Raw genomic sequence first — 21,450 nt, 5'->3', positions numbered from 1 at the left:
GTGATTGTCACGAAGAAATCGTGGGAACCCGCCCCGATTTTGAAAAAAAACCGGTGGCAATCGGGATAAAAAAGGGTAACAACCCCAAAAAAAATCGATTTCTACGGAAATTTTTGGGGAAAAAATCACAGGGGGAAAGGGTTTGGAAGAAAGATGAAGGAAAAATACCCCGAGTTTTTTCCTAATTTTAAAATTTTGGGGACAAATTTCTTTTAAATAGTATGTAAAAACCCGCTAAGAATTTTATTAAAAATCCCTATTGGCTTAATTATATAAAAAATGACTTTGAAAAATGGGGATCACGATAGAATTTCATTATTGTTTATTTTGACGTTAGTGGTAGTAAATAATATATATATATTCCAACTTTGGGTAAAAAAATAAAAAATAGATCAAAAAACCAAAACTAATATCTACACCCGAAAAAGGTCTTTTTTTCACAAATCTAATCTATTACAATAAATAGCTCAAACTCAAAGCCCATCTCACAACCCCAATTTTTAAAGGGAAATGTCCGTCGTCGCACGATGGAATATCTCCCCAAATGAATTAATTCCAAAAAAAAAAAAAAAAAAGAGGAGAAAAAAAACATGTCACCGTATAATTTTTAATAAATTTTTAACCAAATATATAAGCCCCCCGGATAAATAAAACGTCTCAATCCAAGGTTTCATGCTCGGGCTTTAATGAAGGAGGGACCAAACCAATGGTCTATATTTCCCTTTTTTTTTTTTTAAAATTTTCCCACATGGATATTTTACTCAAAATGATGAATATCTCCAAAAGGGATATTTGGTCCCGGAAAAGGATCTTTGCATTTAATCATTGTCTAGCAAGTGACTATTTTAGGGTCTATAAATAGCTAGAAACCCTTACAACAACTTTTTTAGGGGTTTCACTCACAACCACAAAACGATCAAAGGGACAAGGATAGTAAAGTGGGGAGATTTGCAAATAAAACTTTACAAAAGGTAGGTAACTTTCAATAGCAACCTTTGTTTTACCTCCCCAAAGGGGAGATTGACAATATACATAAATATAATACAAGGGAACAAAGGAAGGGACAATTTTGGGGAGAAAAAAGCCCCCCTAGTACCTTTCAAGGTAAAAACACAAGACCCCTCTCTTAATATAAACTTGAAAAACGTCTAAAAAAACAAAAAACCCTTACTTTTCTCTCCCCTTTCTCAACTGACACAAAAACAACATACCCTTTTGAAACACCATTTAGCATCCATGAATATTTACATTAGGCAAATCGTTTCAAGAAAATTTTTAGTATCCAAATCTTTTTTATAGGTATAAAGCAACCTTTTGCCCAAAATCCCAAAATTAGTATCTAATGGAATTGCGTATATGTAAATTTACATCTAGAACAGTTCTTAGCCCCAAGAACTTAGAAATGGGGTTTTAAAGGGGTCTAAGAACTTAGCTTGAATAAATGGGAATTTTGGGAGACTTAAGAACCTAAAATTTCGCCGACAATCAAAAAACCACCTCAAAATCGTCCGTTTTATTTTTAAAAATTGAAATTTTAAATTTAAAGTTTATCATCAAAAAAATAAATAAATAAATAAATAAATAAAATTAAAATTAAAATCTTGATAAAGTAAAAGGGGAGAGAGGAAAATAGATAAACAAAGAAGGTTGACCCCTATCTTTTGGAAAACGGCCGGACGGAGGTAGTGCTCCCGGGCGGTAAAGGGGAGGAAAACAGAGGGAAGAGGGGGGCCCCCGCGGCGGCCCGTGTTCTCAGCCCCAGACCGGGAAGGGGGCCGGCGGGCGGGGGCAAACCGTGGTGGCGGTGGCGCGACGGGCGGTCACGCGGGGGAGTGGGGGACACGGGGGTGCGAGACGGGGAAAAGAGAAAGAGAAAAGGGGGGAGAGATGGGGGGAGAGTGGGGCCGCGGGGGCGGGGGAGGCCCCGGGGGGGGGCCCGGGGGCGGAAAAAGGGGCGGGAAGAGAGGGAAGTTCTTTCTCCTAGATGAAAGAGGGGGGAAACTAAATAAAACAAGCTTTTTAGAAATATTGATAAAGATAATAATAATAATAATAATTATTATTATTAGTATTAGTATTTTTTTTAGAGATTAAGCTCGAGGCATGTTCTCTAATTTAATTAGAATACTTTTAAGACTAAAATAGTACTTTCCCCTTTGTGATATTTTAAAAGTCGTTCAAAAAGAATGAAAGGGGAAAAAGTCAAGTAAGGGAAAAATGGCGATCAAGGTAGCTTTCTTATACTAAAAATACAAATTATTTTTGAAAAAAGAACACTGTTGTGATTTTATTGATATTGTCTCCCCTAAATGTTTTGTGTATGATCCTTTTTGGCTAAGGCCAAGGAATTATGAATGATGATATATATTTTAATCTTGGGTCCCGGGGGGGCCCCGCTCGGACTGTGTCACGGATACCCCGCCGTGAACGGACGGGGGAAAGGGGAGGTGGGAAGGACCTTCCCAGCCGGAAACCCCTCCTTTGGGGGGGGAAATGGGAGAGTATATTTTGCTAAGTAATATCCTTTATTATTATAATTTGTGTGTATTCTATGTCTTGACCTTAACCTCCCCTAATTTCTATTCCCGCTTCTTATAATCCCTCCTTAGTCGCGATAAACCGGGTTATGCTATCCTTAGCTAACTACGGTCGTGACAATGTCACATCCGCATCACATGCTAGAGATAAACGCTTAAATATTCGTTTGTCAAATTCGATTAGTTCATTCGCATCATGTGCTAGAGATAAAACTTAAATATTCCTTTGTTAAACTCGATTATCACCCACATCATGTGCTAGAGATAAAACTTAAATATTCGTTTGTCAAATTCAATTATCATCCGCATCATGTGCTAGAGATAAAAAAACTTAATTATTCGTTTGTCAGATTCGATTAGTTCATCCGCATCACGTGCTAGAGATAAACACTTAAATATTCGTTCGTTGAGTGTGTATCTCTATCTTTTGAATTTATGTACACACAAAAGACATTGTACACACCCTGCATATTGCGCGCACGCATACACACTGCACTCATGTTGTACTATCATTTTTACCGAATTTGAAATACTAATTCAATTCATTCAAATCAGTTCCGTAGATTCTAATTCTAATTCAATACCGAATGGACTCTTTCTGAAATTTTGATTGTTACGGACCTATGCAGCCATCAATTCTGGGAATTCTGGGGGACCTGTTTTCAATGAGAAGAGAGAGTGTGTTGGGATCGCGTTTTGACAAAATTCTTCTATCTTGACTCTTGAGGGAGAATGGTGTTTCAGATTTTGGAAAATGATATACTAATAGACTAAAATATTTTTTAAAAAAGTACTACTCCCTCCGTTCCAATTAAATAAAGACATTTTTTTTTTGATAAAAAACAAAATATTCAATCAATATTACTTTATTTTATCACCCACATCATGTGCTAGAGATAAAACTTAAATATTCGTTTGTCAAATTCGATTATCATCCGCATCATGTGCTAGAGATAAAACTTAAATATTTGTTTGTCAAATTCAATTATCATTCGCATCATGTGCTAGAGATAAAAAAAAACTTAAATATTCGTTTGTCAGATTCGATTAGTTCATCCGCATCACGTGCTAGAGATAAACGCTTAAATATTCGTTCTTTCGAGTGTTATCTCTATCTTTTAAACTTATATACACATAAAATTATCTTTCTGTCACGTGCGTTTTCTGTTACGATGTCGTGCTTAATAGTGTTACATATGCAAATCATTGATTAGATATGAGCTGTATATTCTAAATTTTGAAATTTGAATTTGGAGATTATAATTTTCATAGTACTATATGTTAGTGACAATCGTGGCTTTTGATTCTCCTACCATATCAAAACTTTGACAACGTTACAAAAAATTAAAAATAACTTGACATGGGCTTAAGCCCCCCAATTGAACCAAATTGTGTCCACCAATATTAAGCGTCGTAACTTTGGGCACGCATTTATATCTTCGCTCTTCTTGCACCGCTAAATCTATGTCGTACTTTAGGCATATATTTTTGGGGACTATTCCCATTTTTATGCAAATAGAAGTTTTTCAAATCACATTGGATTTCATAGTTGGGATTTTGAATTTTTTAGATCGGATTGGACCAGATTTCATAATTCGGATTTCAGATTGTCGGGACAGTTTAGATAATCGAATTGGATTCATTAAATAAGGACGCGATAGAGACTTGAGTTGCAAATGTTTACAAATAAACCCAATTCCCTCTAAAATGCTTCAACACAAATTAACAAAATGAGCAGTCAAACCAAACACAATAACACAGCTTCCCCGCCAACCACCAGCGTCACAGTCGATAACGTGGAGCTCATCAACACGAATGTTGATCGCAAAGCGGCTAGGGCTGTCCCAGCGATGGATGCGGTGGTGAAGGTTTTCTGTTTTCACACGGACCCCAACTTCTCGCTGCCGTGGCAGAGAAATCGGCAGTACAGTTCGACCAGCAGCGGCTTTGTTATCGAGGGAAGGAGGGTTTTGACGAATGCACATTCTGTAGAGCACTATACGCAGGTTAAGCTGAAGAAGAGGGGTTCAGACACCAAATATGTCGCCACCGTGCTTGCAATTGGGGAAGAATGCGATATTGGTGAGTGAGGCTTTCTTACTAATTTGTGTTTGCAGCTTTTACGCGGGAAAATTCAAAATTATGGTACTCCTTAACTAACTGCATAATACTGGACAGCTTTGCTAACAGTAGAGGATGAGGAGTTCTGGGAAGGAGTCTCTCCGGTAGAATTTGGTGATCTGCCGGCGCTTCAAGATGCGGTGACCGTTGTTGGCTATCCGATTGGGGGCGAGGGCGATACCATCTGTGTAACGAGTGGAGTTGTTTCGCGAATAGGAATTGTTTCGTACGTTCATGGATCAGCGGATCTTTTGGGAGTGCAGGTATATACATATATAGGAGCTCCTTCAATTAATTTCCAAATGATACACATTGCACACAAAACATATTGTACACACTGCACACTGCCCGCACTACACACACTGCACACATTGCACGCATGTTCTACTATCATTTTTACTGAAGAAAGGATTTGAAATTGAATACTAATTCAATTCATTCAAATTCAGTTCCGTAGATTCTAATTCTAATTGGACCCTTTCTGACATTTTGATTGTTACAGACCGATGCAGCCATCAATTCTGGGAATTCTGGGGGACCGGTTTTCAATGAGAAGAGAGAGTGTGTTGGGATCGCGTTTCAGTCACTCAAGGACGAGGATGTTGAGAATGTTGGTTGTGTCATACCGACGCCGGTCATTATGCACTTCATCCGAGATTATGACAAGAATCGAACATATACTGGTTCAAGTTTTCTTCTGGCCTTCTCTTATTTTTCGTTGTCTCTTTCTAGTTGGATAGCCAATATTTGTTGACATAATTCTTCTATCTTGACTCTGAGAATGGTATTTTAGATTTTGGAAAATGATAATACTAATAGACTAAAAAAATATAAAAAAAAAGTACTGCTCCCTCCGTCCCAATTAAGTAAAGACATTTTCTTTTTTGACAAAAAAACAAAACATTCAATCAGTATTACTTTACTTTTTCTTTATCTTTTCTACTACATTCCTCTCTCCTACTTTTCAATACAATTTTTTAATCTTTGTACCAAAAATTTTGACTCAACTTAGTTGCAACGGAGGGAGTAGTATCTTAGTAGTACTATATAGGTATTTCCTCAAGAACGATTAAAACGCAATGAAAACAAGACAGGATTGGATAAGGATGGATGAATGACGAATGACGTGGTATGAAGGAACCGTTGATAAGTCGTGAAGTGGAATGATTGACTTCACAAACGATGGTGAAATGTCATTTAATAAACCAGATAAAATAACTCAATGAACTGAAAATTTTAAAAGAAAAACTCAAAAGAGATAAAACTCATCATAAAATTTCTATTCAAAAGGTGCTTCTTTGTAGTCCCACAATGAGAATTTTGTACAGACGAAGAAAACATAAAATAAAACTTAAAAAGAATACCTAGAAATAAATTACTAAGAGGAAAAACCTAATTAATAAAAGAAGAGAATATCAAAATCAATTAATACTATTGATTTATATCTTGTCATCTACCTATTCTAATTATCTAGTAAAGTTATCAAAATATTTTAAGGAAATTAGAAAATTAATGTATGCATCGACCATGAGCACTTGTTTGCAGTTCAAATGATTATAATATACTAGTATGCATTAAGTATTAAGTATTATCTCATGCTGTTTTTCTTCTTCTTATTTTTAATATACTTCCACTGTCACTGACACGAAGTATTCGTTGCCTGCCAGGGTTCCCGGATGTTGGGGCGGAGTGGCAAAAGCTCGAAAATCCGGACTTGCGTTTGTCTGTGGGGATGAAACCTGATCAGAAGGGTGTGCGCGTAAGAAGAATTAACCCCACTTCGCCAATGTCTTCTGTTTTGAAACCATCAGATATTATACTTAGCTTTGATGGTGTCCATATTGCTAATGATGGAACAGGTATATGCTGATAAAGGGTCTTTAACTATAACTAAGTGAATTACAGACCTACAAGATTCATACAATAACATCATTTTTGGGATGCAGTTCCATTTAGGAATGGTGAGCGCATATGCTTTAGCTACCTGGTGTCCCAAAAGGATACTGGGGATACTGCTGCAATTGAAGTTCTGCGTAACGCAGAAACGCTGAAGGTCGAAGTCAAACTTGAGATGCACACAAGGCTCGTTCCTGCTCACAATAAGGGGAAACCTCCTTCGTATTACATTGTTGCGGGATTTGTTTTTTCAACTCTTTCTGTACCATACCTACGTTCTGAGGTTAGACTTCTGCTCCCAACAGCATATATTAACATCCAATAAAGGGTGTGTTAGTCTAGCTTTATTATCTTAATTACTTTTCTATCCATGTCTCCAGTATGGAAATGATTACGAGTGCCAAACTCCAAACAAGTTACTGGACAAACTGTTGCTTGGAACGGGATGAACAAATCGTCATTGTTTCTCAGGTTAATCTTGACTACACCATAATGCGTATGTTCAATGTTGCATCGGTGAGTGATGATTATGTGGTTAACACTTGTTGCTGAAGGTGCTTGCGGCTGACATCAATATTGGATATGAGAATATCTTCAACACCCAGGTTAGTGGGAAATGCTAGTCTCCTCTCATACAAGGCTTAGTCAAGGATAGATAAATGCTACTACCAACAAAAAAACGAGTCTATATTTGATAAATTGATATGAACCACTTTTGTTTGTCTGCATTTAGATTCTTGCATTCAATGGTGAGCCTGTGAAGAACTTGAAGAGTTTGGCTAGCATGGTGGAGAGCTGCAATGAAGAATGTTTGAAGTTTGATCTGGACTATGAAAAGGTGAGCATTTTGTGTTGGTTAATTGTAGTATTGGCAAATATAGTAATTTGTTGAACACCTTCAATCTTCTTGTTGTTGGTGCAGCTTGTGGTTCTCCAGACGACGACTGCTAAAGCTGCTACCTTGGACATTCTGGCGACCCACTGTATACCATCAGCCATGTCGGATGATCTCAAAGCATGATAATATGCATATATTCCATCCAATCGAAAAATAGTCACTTTTTTTTCATTTTAAAAATAGTAAAATAAAGTACTCCTTATTGCAAGTATTATGTTATAAATAAATGAAAGTTACTCCTTTCGTCCAAGATTAAGTTTCACTTTGACTCGGTACGAGTTTTAAGAAATTTAATGAACTAATATGTATTCTATTTTTAAAATTTTATTACGTGGTTTATTATATATAAAGGTTAAAATTGATCCTGAACATATGCTCATTTTATCATTTTGGTCCTAAATTTTATCTTTTGAATTTTTTGGTCCTGTACATTTCAAATCGGATCACAATTGATCATCCGTTAACAATTCTGTATATTAACAGTCAACGATCTTAATCACAATTTTAACCAAGTTAAGCAATATTTAATTATTTAATCATCAAAATTATTTTTTTAAATAAAATCATAAATTATTTATTTCAATCACTTTTATATTCCTCCTCCACTTTCTATCAATTGCGGGGAGGGAGCGGAAGATTTTCACCGTGCACTAGCCTCTCCGGCACGACGTCGCTCCGTCGCTGGGCCTCCTCTTTTATCTTATCCCCCACCGGCGCAAAAATCTGCGATGGCGACCTTGTATGGGTCGACTTGCGGCTGCTTAATTTCCTTATATGGGTCGGAATTCAATTCAATTCGAAAGCAGAGTCTCATCCACATCAAAAACCCAGGCGAATTTCCCATCCCCCGTTCAACTTAACACTTCTGGCATGCAATACAGCCTCATCGGCGATCCTCTGGAGATCGAGGAGGTACCCTCTCCCTCTCATATATTCCATCACATAATCACGGCACTCTTCAGGAACCGTCTTCCAAGGGCTCAGATTGTTGGCCTCCACAGCCACCCTCCAGCTTGTACAATGTGCTTGGGCGTCGAGTTTATCCAGCTGTGGCTGGTTGATTTGGACGATCAGAGATGGCTCAGCGTCTTTAGGGAAAGCGAACGGCAAAACCAAGGACAATAGAAGGAGCTGTTTCAATAGAATCATAGCGCACCAATGGAATAATTCCTTTTGGTCCAAGGTTTAAAATTGGGGATTTTTAACTGTTGAAGAAATGCTTTTTGTGACGTGAACAGAAAATCTCTTTTTTTTTTTTTTTCTTCTTCTTCTGGATTTCAACTTTTTTTTTATGACTTTAGTTCGTTGCTATGAAAATGGCGTGTGGGGGATAAGATAAAAAAGGAGGCCTAGCGGCAGAGTGACGTCGTGCCGGAGAAGCAGTGACGGCCTGACGGGTTCATGGTAAAAATCTTCCGCTCCCTCCCCGCCATTGATAGAATGTGCCATTGATAGAATGTGGAGGAAGAAGATGAAAGTGACTTGGAACAAATAATTTATAATTTTATTTAAAAAATAATTTGGATGATTAAATAATGCTTAACTTGGTCAAAATTGTGATTAAGATCATTGACTAACAGAAGACTAATTGTGATCCGATTTGAAATGTACAGGATAAAAAAATTCAAAAGATAAAATTTATGACCAAAATGATAAAATGAACATATGTTTAAGACCAATTTTATATAAAGAGGAATTCATAATTAGTACCTGGAAAATAAGATTTGCACTTTTTGGGTCCATGAAGTAGGAAAAATCACCTTTTGGAAACCTGCACAAGCAAAAATCACATTCAAGGTGTCTCGTCAAACGATTTTGCCTCTGAGGCCATGACGGGTGCATAAGTCAGTTTGTTCATCTCATTATCACTTTGTCACATCAATCATTTAGTAGTGATATAGAACCACTACCTATTTAGTGCATAACTAGAGACCAAATCTCAACTACTAGATAAAAAAATGGAAGGTTGATATTGAGTTTTAAAATTTTCGAATTTGAAAAAAGAGCGTTTTAGTTCATAAACCAGCTATTTATTTAAAATGAACTAAAAGTCTAAAACACCATTGGGAATTTGGAATGAACCAAAACACCCTTAAGATTTTGGATTACTTCGTATTTTAAAATATTTGATCCGATCTGAAAACCCAAAATTCATAACCGAATTTTAATTTTCAATTTGATTCAAATCGCATTTTTGAATTTCAATTTTTTTGCTCAAACTCTAATTCAAACCACTTAGGTGTTGTGGCTACACACATTAGCTCACGAGATCTAGCATTTTTCATGCATGTTTTAAAACCAAGTGCTATATACATGCAATGCTCTAACACACGAACAGATGTGCAATAGTAAACACCCGATAATTCAACGGTAGCACTTTTGAAAGCTTTGAACAATTGACATAAACTCATGCTTTGGTCCCAACAATTAGGCGTAAGAACTATATCACCATAGGGATTAGTTCTAAAAAATCGCACAAAGCATCTCTATGCTCCAAAGTAGAATTGAGGCAATCATATGTAGAGTTCCATCTAGTAGACACATCCATTATAAAAGTTGTATACCGATGTTCCGTTAGCAATATTTTTTCCAAGCCTTGCCAAGCTTGAAATGGATCCTAAGCGCATTTCTAATAGGATCAACATGCTTTTGCCATAAAGAAAGCGCATCTTGTACACATAAGTTCAAAATATGACATACACATCTTTGATGAAAATACTTACCATCGATAATCGGAGAGCACGCATCAATCAAGTCGCTAATACTTGCAGTATTAGCGGCATTATCAAAAGCAATAGAAAACACCTTATTGCATAATTGATATTCATTCAAAACTTGAATAATTAAATAAGCAATTGCATTTGCGTGTGTGGTGTAGGAAAATCTCTAAAAACAATTAAACGTTTGTTCAAAGACCAACTATTGTCCATAAAGTGAACCGTAATTCCCATGTATGCATGCTTTTGGAAAGCGTCAGTCCATACATCGAGCAAATATTCACTTTGTGTCCCAAGTTACTCAAATATCGTGATAAATCTTTTTTCATTTCATTATATTGATTTTTGGTAGATCGTTGAATACTAGTTCTAGGTAGTCTTTTGAGTTCAAATTATAACACTCTTTCATCGAATCTTCGTACTCTTGATTATCATAAACAGAGAGCCATATCCCCCGGACTTCTTGAATTTGTATTTTTTGGTGCAGTAGTTACAATATGCCATAAAAAATACCGGCACTTCATTAGCGGAAGAAAAAACCGTGTAACCGGATTTCGAACCGGAACCGAACCGCCGGTTAGAAACCGGCGGTTAACCGGCGGTCCGGTTTGGTTTGGCCATGTCTACTCCCTCCGTCCCAACTAAGTTGAGTCATATCCCTTTTTTAGATGTCCCAACTAAGTTGAGTCATTTTTCTTTTTGACTAAAAACAAAAACATCCAATCACTCTTACTTTATTCCATCACCTACTTCACTCTCATTTTATCTTTCATACTTTATTCATCTCATACTTTTCAACACAATTTCTTAATCTCCTTAACCAAAAGTTATGTATAAACTTAGTTGGAATGGAGGGAGTATAAGATTACAAGCAATGCTAAAAAAACACTGAAACATAGAGATAACGAATTAGACATGAGAACTTACTAGAAATGCCAACTTACTAGAAATGCCACCTTATTAAGGATATCCATAAGAGACGAGATGGCATAGAATATGGAAATCCATACTATTGCCAGACCGTCAAAAGAGAGTACCTACCGAAGAAAGGTAGTGTGCCATCGGTACACATGGATAATCTCCATCGACCACTCCTTAAAAGTAGAACCATTGGCTGAAAGATGAGGTGATTGACAGATTCCTCATCCTTCCTTGTATGTACTTGTTTATCTAGTGTACTTACAATTTCTATAAATATGTCATCTTTAACAATCTAATCTATTTCTGCAGGGTGAAAATAGGTTAGAACAGCAACGCAACATGAAGTACAGCAAAGGCCATCAAAGCTAAACCTTCATATGAAAAACCATTAGCACCAAATTCGACAGAGATCTACTTGTAAATATGTGGGCGAAAAAAGAAAAAGAATAAAAAGTATAAAAGAGAAAAGAACGATGGGCAGTAAAAGCTCAAATTCACAAGGGCTTGTATAAATCTAAGATCCAGCCTCCTCTGAATGGTTAGCCAGAAACTATGCACATCGATCTTCGGTATATCTTGGCGCCACAAGCTTGTGCTTCTCCAGCAGTCTATGTACAGGTGGATTAGGACCTCCATCCTTCCAGTAGGGAATGATATCACTGATGTTCAGAAGAGGTCCGACTTCAGAGACCGGGTGGATAAGAATTGAGTTTCCCAAACAACTCGCAGTTTGAAGGTTATTCCAACTAAGGGGCTCAGAACCTGCTGCAGAGCTAGGACAATTAAGATACTTCAATTAGGTCCACATTAAACAAGTCCAAAGATTTAGATTTTGAATGACATGGGTTTGCATAGGTAAACAGCAAAATCACAAGTAAAATTTTCCACACATTTAGTATTGTAAAAAAAAAACACATGGACTAAATAGCTAATGCCGGCATCAAAATCTTTGAGACCCTACACATTATATAAAGAAAACTATCAGAGGATATGTGGGAAGTCAAACCTAAATGGAAAGGCTGATTTGGAAACTCTGCTTTAGGAACTATAAATGTTTACAAAACACACCGTTTCAAGTGGCAAAAAGTATATTTGGCATCTACAGTATCGTAAAGACACGTTACTCTTATAATGCGATTCCTCACAGACAGAAGCAGAAAAGTAACCGTACGCTATCCCAAGTTCATTGAGAATTGGGGAACTTAGAAGACTTCAGACTTTGGGAAGCTATTGATACCTCTAGGTTTAAAAGTATACTTTTTAGCCATTGTTCAGCAAATTATAGACTCAAGTAGAAAATAAACTATGTTTCATATGCACAGAACTATATCTAGATCAGTCATGCCGAACAGTCAGCAGCATGGAAACAAGTAATTGAATTCACATGAAGTAACACCATACACCATCAAAGTAAAAACAGGAAAGAGAAGCAAACTTACAGGACGTATGTTGAGCATGTAGCCCAGAAATTTACATTTCCTACTGCCATGATGACTGCTTGTATCTGATCGTTTCTTTATCCCACCCTCCGTCAGGTTCCGCCCTCTTCACACCTGAAACTGGACAGAGCCTAGCTTGCTCCTCTGCTTGCGCGTGCGAATTGATAACAGAGTGTTGACTTGATGAATGAGGCAAATTGTCTTCCCTGACATCACCTTCAACCGCTCCAGGGCCAGCATTGAGGTCTAGACCTTGTCTAACCCACTTTCGGCTGTTTTCCAATCCACTGTTACTGCTATTATCTGGAAGACCAACCATAAATGGTCTCTGAAATTGGGATGGAATTGCACCAACTGGTCCCAACAATTGAGGATTCACAGGAGGTGCAAAAAGCCTAGTACCAGATGAGGCATCTGCAAATGAGGTTCCGCCAATGGGAAAATTGGCAGATGATAAAGGAAAAGAGTGCCCATAAGGGAGCACTGGAAACTGGAAAGGACCAGACGGGAATGAGACAGCAGGAGATGAGGACAATACTGATCCACGGTAAACATCAGGCGTAAATGGAGATATGCCAGCAGGGCCAAACATTCTCTGGGATGCTCCAGGTGGAATTGCTTGAAATGATTGGTCGGTGCGATCAGGTATATTTGATGGAATTGCCGCAGCTGAATAAGTACTAGCTGGTGGGAACCAAGACGACAAACTACCAAGTCCAGGATTATTTGCTCTAGGACCAATATAAGGCGACTGGGATGTCAAAGCAACTTTGAATTGTTGAGTGTTTCTTAAGTGCTCTGCACCACCATCATCAAACCCAGGCTGATCATTGAGATCAAAACCCCTTTGAACATCAGCAGACGGTAAGAATCCTGAGGGTTTGACAAGTACTACAGAACTCTCTTCATTATAACTCCGGCTGGTAGAACACTGTCCATTCTCATTAGATTCATCAACTCTATTCAAATCAAAACCCAGTCCACCAGAGCCAAGAACTGGTGTAAAACCTGAACTTTTATTAAGCAATATCGAACTATCGTTAACCAAATAACAATCTCGAGAAGCTGTCTCGAAACTTTCATCTGGCTCATTTAGGTCTACATTAAGATCTATATCCAACATAGCATGGCCACTTTTACTGGTAGAAGGATCACATGAGGATTTGGTTGTAGCCAAAGGAACTTCAATAACCTTTCTAGGTTCAGCTGGGCGAAATGCACTAGTGGCAGCAGATCCCTTCCAACCCAATTCCCCTTTACTTCTCAAAAGGTCCTCTGGAGGAACAAAGGCGCCTTTTGCAGCAGCAGCCACTGTAATGGAAGCAGGATGGAGAGTAGGAAAATGGTTTACAGAAGCTTGCAGGCTGTTGGACATCTGAACAGTTGTTGAAAAAGAGGCCGCCAAACTCCCTGGCTCCCCATATTTTCCATCATCAACACTAAACCCTTCATTGAGATCAAACTTTACTCTTGCATCTGGATCTGCTCTTGCTGCAGCAGAGAGCACTTCTGCAACTTCTGAAGCAGATTCTACTTCATCGACTTTAATTACAAGAGGTTTTGATCCTCTAATGTTTGCATTTGTATGCCCTTCGGGGGAAACAGAAGCAGGAAAGCCTGTCTCAGGGAGTGAGACTGGCTCGCTGATCTCTTTCTTTTCTGTAGCTGTTTCCATATTATGACTTCTAAGACCGTCACCAGTGGAACATGAACTAACAGTACTACAGCCATCAAGGGCTGTGTTTCTGTCAACTCTCTGACTGATGATAGCCCTTTCAACATCAGTAACACAAGTCTTGATATCCTTTTCATCCATTTCACTAACTTTGACAGCATCACCAGCTTCAGAAAATATCAGGTGTGATGAGGTATGATGCGTCTTCTCATCACTAACTCTTTCTTTGAGTTCAGACTTTACAACTATAGCAGTGATTTTCTTCATCGAGTTAGTACCCACCATCAATGCATCCTTTACATCACTCTTGCAGTCCATATTACACAATTGATTCGTAAATGCATCTTCAGCCATTGCTGTCCCCTTAGCTGTGTCTGAGGGATCATCACCAGACTTGTAATCAGTCCCAGTAACACTAGTTCCATCTTTTTTACAGTCGCCAATGTTATCCATGCCATTTCCTGATGGGGTATTTTCCTCCTGGAATTCTTTATCAACTTCATCTCCAGTCTTCTGATTGGCATCAGTCTTTTCAGTCAAATTCTTACTAAACTCCCAATTAGGGTCAGCAGTACTTCTAGAATCTGTGCTAGCAGCGTCATAGGGTTTGCTTCCCTCTCCATCTGGCATCTCTGCAGAAGTATGGGATGGATGACAATCTACATCCGTGGAGAATGATGCTTGTTTAGACAGATGCAATCCATCTTCAGAGCATGAACCATTTAACAAAACCTGTTTCTTGTAAACACCATCTCCGTCATTGCAAAGCTGCTGACTTTCAGTTCCTTGAATTTCATCTTCAGGGGAAGGCTTTGATTTTGCATCATCATTAAAGCAAACTCCCTCCGCTGCAGGTGTGCTTCTTTCAGTTGAATCAGAGGGTGAAACAATTTCTGATCTTGACATTTCCCCAGTTGCCACACTAGCCAGTAAGTTCATCCCTACATCATCCTCGGGGGACAATGAAGAGTGTGCTTCAGAGTATTTAACACAGCTTTCAATTAAAGCATTCATGGGGCTAAAAGAAGTTTCATGCAACTTTCCACACTTCAGTTGGTTCTTTTTTGGGCCTTCCATAGGTAGACTGGAGTCTTCAGTTGATATACTTTTCTCTTCTTTGATATGTACAGCAGCTGACCCAGCTCCATCACCAGATCCAGTCACTACGTCTTCCTTATCATTAACTCGACAAGATTCAACATTCGTGTCAGGGCTAGTATTACATTGGAGAGCATCACTCTTCGCCCTTGAATTATTGTCAAACTGATCAAGTTTGTCTGAAATCACTGGTTGAGATGTTTGGCTACTCAGAGCAGAAGGATCTTCGGGAGATACTCCTCTGACACCTTGACTTGGGCTCTGTGACCGGTTTGGTATCTTAACAATTAGCTTAGGATTGCCTGCTTCAAGCACTGGTCCATCGCTAACCCTTTCACTTAACATACCAGATTGAGATACTTTATCTGAGGTAGAATTTCTTATAGATGATAAACTTCTGCTAGAGCTGCTGTCTTTCTGAACTCCACCAACCCCTGGAAAACCACCACCTTTTCGATTTCGAGAACTACTGCTTGATATCTTACTAGCAGATGCAGAAACTGCTGTCGAACTCTTTGCCTCCTCTTTTGTTGAAACTGAAGGACTGTAACTATGAGACTGATTTGAACTGCTGCTCCTATCCTCCCTAATTAGAGGGGCATCAGGAGTGCCACTACCACCGACAGAAGTTCCAGGTTGACTCTCCTTAACAGATGCTGGTGGCGAAGATGGTTTTACTGGACCAGGAGATGAAGAAGCAGACTTTGTGTTATTTTCTCCATGTGAGGACTTTACCGAAGTAGTTTTAGACGCAGAATGAGTGATAGAGCTTTTCATGGCAACATCAGATCCACTCAGTGTTCTGCTAGCAGCATGGGAAGCCTCTGGGACGCGTGATTTGGAAGACCATACAGGTCCACCTTGGGCAGAACCAGTCTCTGCGTCACTACTAGTCATTTCCGCCTGAACGCGTTTCTTCCACGTGTCAACTAAACTTCGAGCCTTCCTTTGAATTTCTACGTTTTTATGAGATCGTAGATGATTCACAGATCTACCAATGTTGCATGTTTGAAGTGCAGGGAGGTTCACAGGAAGGTTATCTAGAGCACGAAGTAAAACCAAAAGAAATTCCTCCACAGGTTTGTCACCATCCTTTGAATTGTTACCACCACCAACCTTCCCCTTATGGATCTCCTGCAGCCACTCATCAAATACAGATAAACCCTTCAACTGCATAAAACGATTGAGACACTCAATCTTCTCAGTTGCAGCTACTACACCAGCAAGCATGGCACGGCTATTTAAATCCATTTTCTTCTCCACTTTATGTTGCATTAATTGTAAAAGCTTCTCAACTCCTTCAAAATCTACAACTCCACCTTTCTCTGTTATCTTTGCAATATCAGATTTCACATTATTTTCATTTTTGTGCTGACCAGAGCCGCTATCATCTGTTTTTGAGAAACGTTCCCGTTTGACAGGATCCATTGAATGATCTCCTCTTTCCCTCTTCTTAACCTTGGTTTGGGAAGGAAGGGAAGTCCCACTATTCTGAGCATTCTCAGAACTAGGTTTTAATTGGGATGCTGAAGTTAGGCCATTAGCTTGTTTCGGGGATCGGCCACCAGGCTGCAATGTTCCATGCATTTCTGTCCTTGTTTTGTCTAAAAGCTGGTCTACTTCTTCTTGACGCTCCTGCAAGTCATGCACAAATGTGTTTAGAAAAAGATTCTGAGAGGATGAAAGAATCAGCATGGTGATCTTACCCCATGCGTTCCCTAATCAGTAAACAACATTACTAGTTATTAGTAATAGAGAACAAATTATTGACAAACAACAATGACAACTAACATTAATGTAATCTTGATCTGTTAGCCACCATAAACACTTGTTTTCAATGTCATAGACGCGCCAGCAAACAAAAGAGGATGTCCCTGTGGGAAGTTCAGCACCTCTAGGAAGAAATGCAACTTTACAGGGATGAAGTAAAGAGGCAGCAAGAATCTCGTCTTTATGAAACGAGTAAAAGATTTCGTTTGGGACGCTGTCCAAGAGAGAGCCTTTTCCGAGCTTTAGCTCAGCAGGTCGATAAAGCCAATTAACTCCTACCCACAAGTTATTATCTTTACTTAATGTCAACCGACGAATTAAACCAATAAAAGGCGGAGAATCCTGAGGGGGTTTGAAAAGACCACAATCACCAACGTTGATTTTGCGACCATCCTGCAAGAGAAGAAGATGACACGTGGTTGTCAAGTCAACTATTTTCCTGCAGTCTTAAAAAATAAACCTGTTGACAAGCCATACTAAGTAGCTGAAAAAGATGCAGCAGTTTCTTTCGGATGTGTAGTTCAGAAAATTATTCCAAATTACACTTGGTTGAGATTACACATGGTATTCCATTTTCAAAATGCCAAAAAGCGCCATTGGTTGAGATTACCATAATACCATTCACCAAAAGCAAACATCATTAGATTCATCAGAAGTCAGAATGGCAAAAAGTATCAGTTATGTAGTATCATATTGGTATTATAAGGTGCACAGAGCCAACTTTTTCATACCTCTCTGAGAAATATAAACAGTTGAAAACCTGATAGGCAAACTCACCTAATACAAATACAGATGAGGAACCTAATCTAATTCAAAAAACAGTGTCTAGGCATAACATGATCACCTCATAGCTCATTTCTTTCTTAACCATTATAGGTTATAAAGTTTTAGATAACAACTTTCAATGTTAATGATCTATAGTTTCTTAAGCAATCCTTACTCTTATAAATAAGACTTTCTAGGTTGTGCATGATTGTATATAGTTGGTACTTGGTACCAATACTAATGTGACATGGTAAAGGTGGTAAACTACTCGCTATTAGAGGAATAAAGTTGCTTCTTTTGAAGTTTTGGCTCGTTGAACACGTGAATTGTCCACTGCCAACAGAAAAATGCAATATCCTGCCCCATCGGTAGAACTAGTACAAAATCCATGAAATTTGTACATGAAGCAGAGGTATGATTTTCATATACGCATATGATTAACACAAATTTGTTTACAATTGAAAATAATCATGCCAAATCACAAAAAGCACACGTGAAATGTTTTAATGGTAAAACTTACGGATTAATGCATAAAACATCAGTCTTGAACCAATCCCAAAAACTTGTTTGGCGGAAAAAGTAAGTTAATTGATAGATGCTGCCATACAATTTAGAGACATGTATACACGTATATAGGCATCTATATAAAAGCACCTAGTAAAGTCTTCAACTGTTTGTAACGCCGCTCACGATGGCAGCAAGTATATGATCATTTCCAAAATCGTAAAACAATGATTGAACGATTCTGATATATTCAATCAAAACAATCGACCGATACCAGTAAAGAATCAAAAACTTTGACAAGAAAAAAAAAGAGTCCGCACCTTAAAAAACGAATTTGATTCCGCAGCAGTTACAGTTGGGTGCATATGCCAACTGATACTACGTTGTAGACTTCTGCAACTCCCCTCACCTTCCCTCCGAAACCTCCCACGCATAATAAAAATCCCTTCTTTGCATTTTTCCGAGATTCGACACAACCACAAAAACTGCCTTCAACCATCAATTCAAATCAATTGCTCTGAATCTTCACCCTCTCCGCTTCTCGCAAATCCAAAACCCTAAATATCTTGATTATTCAACCTCTTAACGAAAACCCTATAAATTCCTGATTGCCAATCCAAAAACCCTAAACCATCCGAAATTAATAATCGGACACGGCCTCAACGTCTGAAACTAGCAGCGTCTTCAATTGCACGATCTGCAACACGCGGAAATCCCAACTCATTTAACCTTCTGATCCAGTCAACATGCCATATACATAAACACAAATCGATGAATTAATCAGCAAATTTTCGGGATTTGGTGAGTCTATAAATAGGGCACAACTATGGGATTAGATGAATCTGATACAAGAGGGAATTTTTTTGAGAAATGAACAGAGTAACAAAGGGAACGACGCAGTTCTTATTTTCTCATTGGGAGCACGGAATTTTGGGATAATTATGAATCTACTCCTTTCCAATTTGGAAATCACATTTGTCGCCCCTATCCATTTCCATATATATTTGTTGACTAATTTTCATTACTTCGATTTTCCTATTAAAGACAATTATTATTGTTCCTTATTTACTTTGATGGATTAATATCCATAATCTGAAAATGAAGAAGGAATAATAGACAATTTAAAAACAATATTTGGCACATAAACCAACTTACCATTATCATTATTTATTTATTTTTATTCAACTATTGTGAAATTCTATTCTATAGATTTGGATCTGCAATTAATATTTACATCATCCCATCAATAGTCCATTATGTTTTGGGGGAAAATTCTATTTATTATGAAATGCTACTATTATATAGATTTGGATGTACAATTAATTATCTTTAACCATTTTATATCAGCATATTTTTTTAATATTTGTGAAAAAATTAAATAGAGAATAAATAATGGTAATTGGAAAAACTGTACATTTCCAAAAAAAAATTATTTTGTTGTAAGTGTGAAAATTAAAATTGGACTAAAATGATGGAGTATATAAATATGACATTCAAAATTTAAAATAAACCAATGTATTTACGGCTTGCTAGGATTCCCGGTCATCCATCAGGTTTTTTTATTGAAAAATTAGGTGGAGTTCGGTTGCCATAACTAATTATCATGAGACTATCCATCTAAGATTAAGTTGTGGGATTATTTTAGTTGGAGGGGGAGGCTATGACTAGGGATGTCAATTCAATCCGAAACCCGTGGGGCGGCCCGAACAACCCGGTAATATGAGCGGGTTAGGGCTGTAACTTTATTACCCGGATACAAAACAGGCTAAACGAGTTGGCCCTAATGGGTTGGCGGGTTAAACGGGTTGGGCCGAACGGGTTGCGGGTCGGTCCGATGGGTTGTGAGTTTTAATTATTAAATATTAAGTTTTACAGATTTTTTATATTTTTGAATCCTCAATCTTCTTATTCAATCTTCATTCTACATTTTTTCACTCGATCCCACGATATCAGCTTTCAAGTTCCATCCCAACTCATTATTGCACCGTCCCATCATCTACCACTAATGTCTTACCACCTCCAAAGCTAATCAAGACAAAATTAAGAACTAACCCATCAAAATCTTAATATATTTATCATTTTAATAATGATTCATGTAAGATATGATTTTTAATTTTCATAAAGAATTAGTTACGAACAATGTCATAATAATGACACGAACACAAGCTTTAATTTATATTGTAGTTGATCGAGATGAAAGACTTCTTTTCAAGTATTATTGAAGAAACTAGGAAAATTTGAAGATTTTATATGATTCTAAACTAAAAACAAAATAGTATCTAATATTTAAAATCATTTTATAGAAGAAAATTTTGATACAAGAGATTATTTTCGAAAGCTTTTAGGCCCGAATAGCCCGATGGGTTAGCCCAAAACCCGACGGGTTAGGGTTGAAAATTTATGGCCCGAAAAATCCATAACTCGAATGGCCCGCCCCAAATAGCCCAGCAACCCGAGTGGGCTGGCCCGAACCCGAACAGGTTAGCCCGATTGACATCCCTAGCTATGACTAATAATCATGAGACTATCCATCTAGGATTAAGTTGTGAAGGTCAATCTTATGAACCAAACATGATACATATTTAATCATGAGATTTAGTTTTGCCAACCGAACACCCCTTCGAGTACTAATTAGTTTTATTCTAGTATAAATTTTTTTGTTTTACGTATTCATGTAGACGCTATTAATTCATAATTGTTACCATGTGTCTAGACACAGTTTTTTGTATAGATTGCTAACTTGCTTTATTGTATTCAACGCTATTAAATTAAATCTACATAATGCGAAAAAGGTTTTAATATGTACTGAATGATATTAATCTATTACAGAAAAACGCATGCATATACATCTATAAATCCATTATCTATTGCTATAAAACAAAATTAGGGTCCTTCGATGTATGAATGGAAATTGTATTAATTATATTTGAATGAATTTATTTCAATTCAAATTCAAAGTAATTTATTACTCCGTATAAAATTGAATTTGAAGTAATTGCGCGCATATATGTACACATACACAATATACACACGCGAACACGCGACACACACACAGCAAACGCGTTGCATACAACTACACCTCCTACGCGGCATACAACTACACACACTT

General features: G+C 37.8%; 2 protein-coding genes and 1 pseudogene across 5 annotated transcripts; 1 reads left to right on the top strand and 2 right to left on the bottom strand.

Annotated features, from left to right (window-relative positions):
* The first annotated feature begins 4,387 nt into the window (after window positions 1–4,387).
* LOC125221356 lies at window positions 4,388–7,575 on the top strand (annotated as a pseudogene).
* A 696-nt stretch (window positions 7,576–8,271) lies between these two features.
* Window positions 8,272–8,601, bottom strand: LOC125194009 (acid phosphatase 1-like). The gene has a single exon (XM_048092003.1). It carries the CDS (start codon window positions 8,599–8,601, stop codon window positions 8,272–8,274), a length of 330 nt encoding a protein of 109 aa, XP_047947960.1.
* Window positions 8,602–11,435: 2,834 nt separating this feature from the next.
* Window positions 11,436–19,249, bottom strand: LOC125206627 (mucin-19-like). 4 transcript variants are annotated; one of them, XM_048105881.1, is made up of 4 exons: window positions 18,662–19,249; window positions 17,094–17,465; window positions 12,530–16,937; window positions 11,436–11,852 (listed from the first exon to the last, which is right to left on the bottom strand). In XM_048105881.1, exons 1-3 carry the CDS (start codon window positions 18,773–18,775, stop codon window positions 12,570–12,572), a joined length of 4,854 nt encoding a protein of 1,617 aa, XP_047961838.1. In that variant the 5' UTR covers window positions 18,776–19,249; the 3' UTR covers window positions 11,436–11,852; window positions 12,530–12,569. The 4 variants fall into 4 exon arrangements, with proteins under 4 accessions (XP_047961838.1, XP_047961831.1, XP_047961825.1 ...); XM_048105874.1 differs by having other exon boundaries at window positions 11,436–11,855; window positions 18,662–19,248; XM_048105868.1 differs by having other exon boundaries at window positions 11,436–11,863; window positions 18,662–19,247.
* Between the last annotated feature and the right edge of the window lie 2,201 nt (window positions 19,250–21,450).

The sequence above is a fragment of the Salvia hispanica genome, chromosome 1 (assembly GCF_023119035.1).
Source record: "Salvia hispanica cultivar TCC Black 2014 chromosome 1, UniMelb_Shisp_WGS_1.0, whole genome shotgun sequence".
NCBI lineage: Eukaryota > Viridiplantae > Streptophyta > Magnoliopsida > Lamiales > Lamiaceae > Salvia > Salvia hispanica.
Note: the sequence above shows the minus strand (reverse complement) of the source record. Positions and strands in the feature narration are given on the sequence as shown.

Bases quoted from the DNA above. Each gene is read 5' to 3' on its own strand.
- LOC125194009 (XM_048092003.1), bottom strand. From the start codon at position 8,601: ATGATTCTATTGAAACAGCTCCTTCTATTGTCCTTGGTTTTGCCGTTC.
- LOC125206627 (XM_048105881.1), bottom strand. From the start codon at position 18,775: ATGCGTGGGAGGTTTCGGAGGGAAGGTGAGGGGAGTTGCAGAAGTCTA. The intron at 17,466-18,661 runs GTGCGGACTCTT...CTTCTCTTGCAG, and splicing joins AATCAAATTCGTTTTTTAAG to GATGGTCGCAAAATCAACGT. The intron at 16,938-17,093 runs GTTAGTTGTCAT...CATGACTTGCAG, and splicing joins CAGATCAAGATTACATTAAT to GAGCGTCAAGAAGAAGTAGA.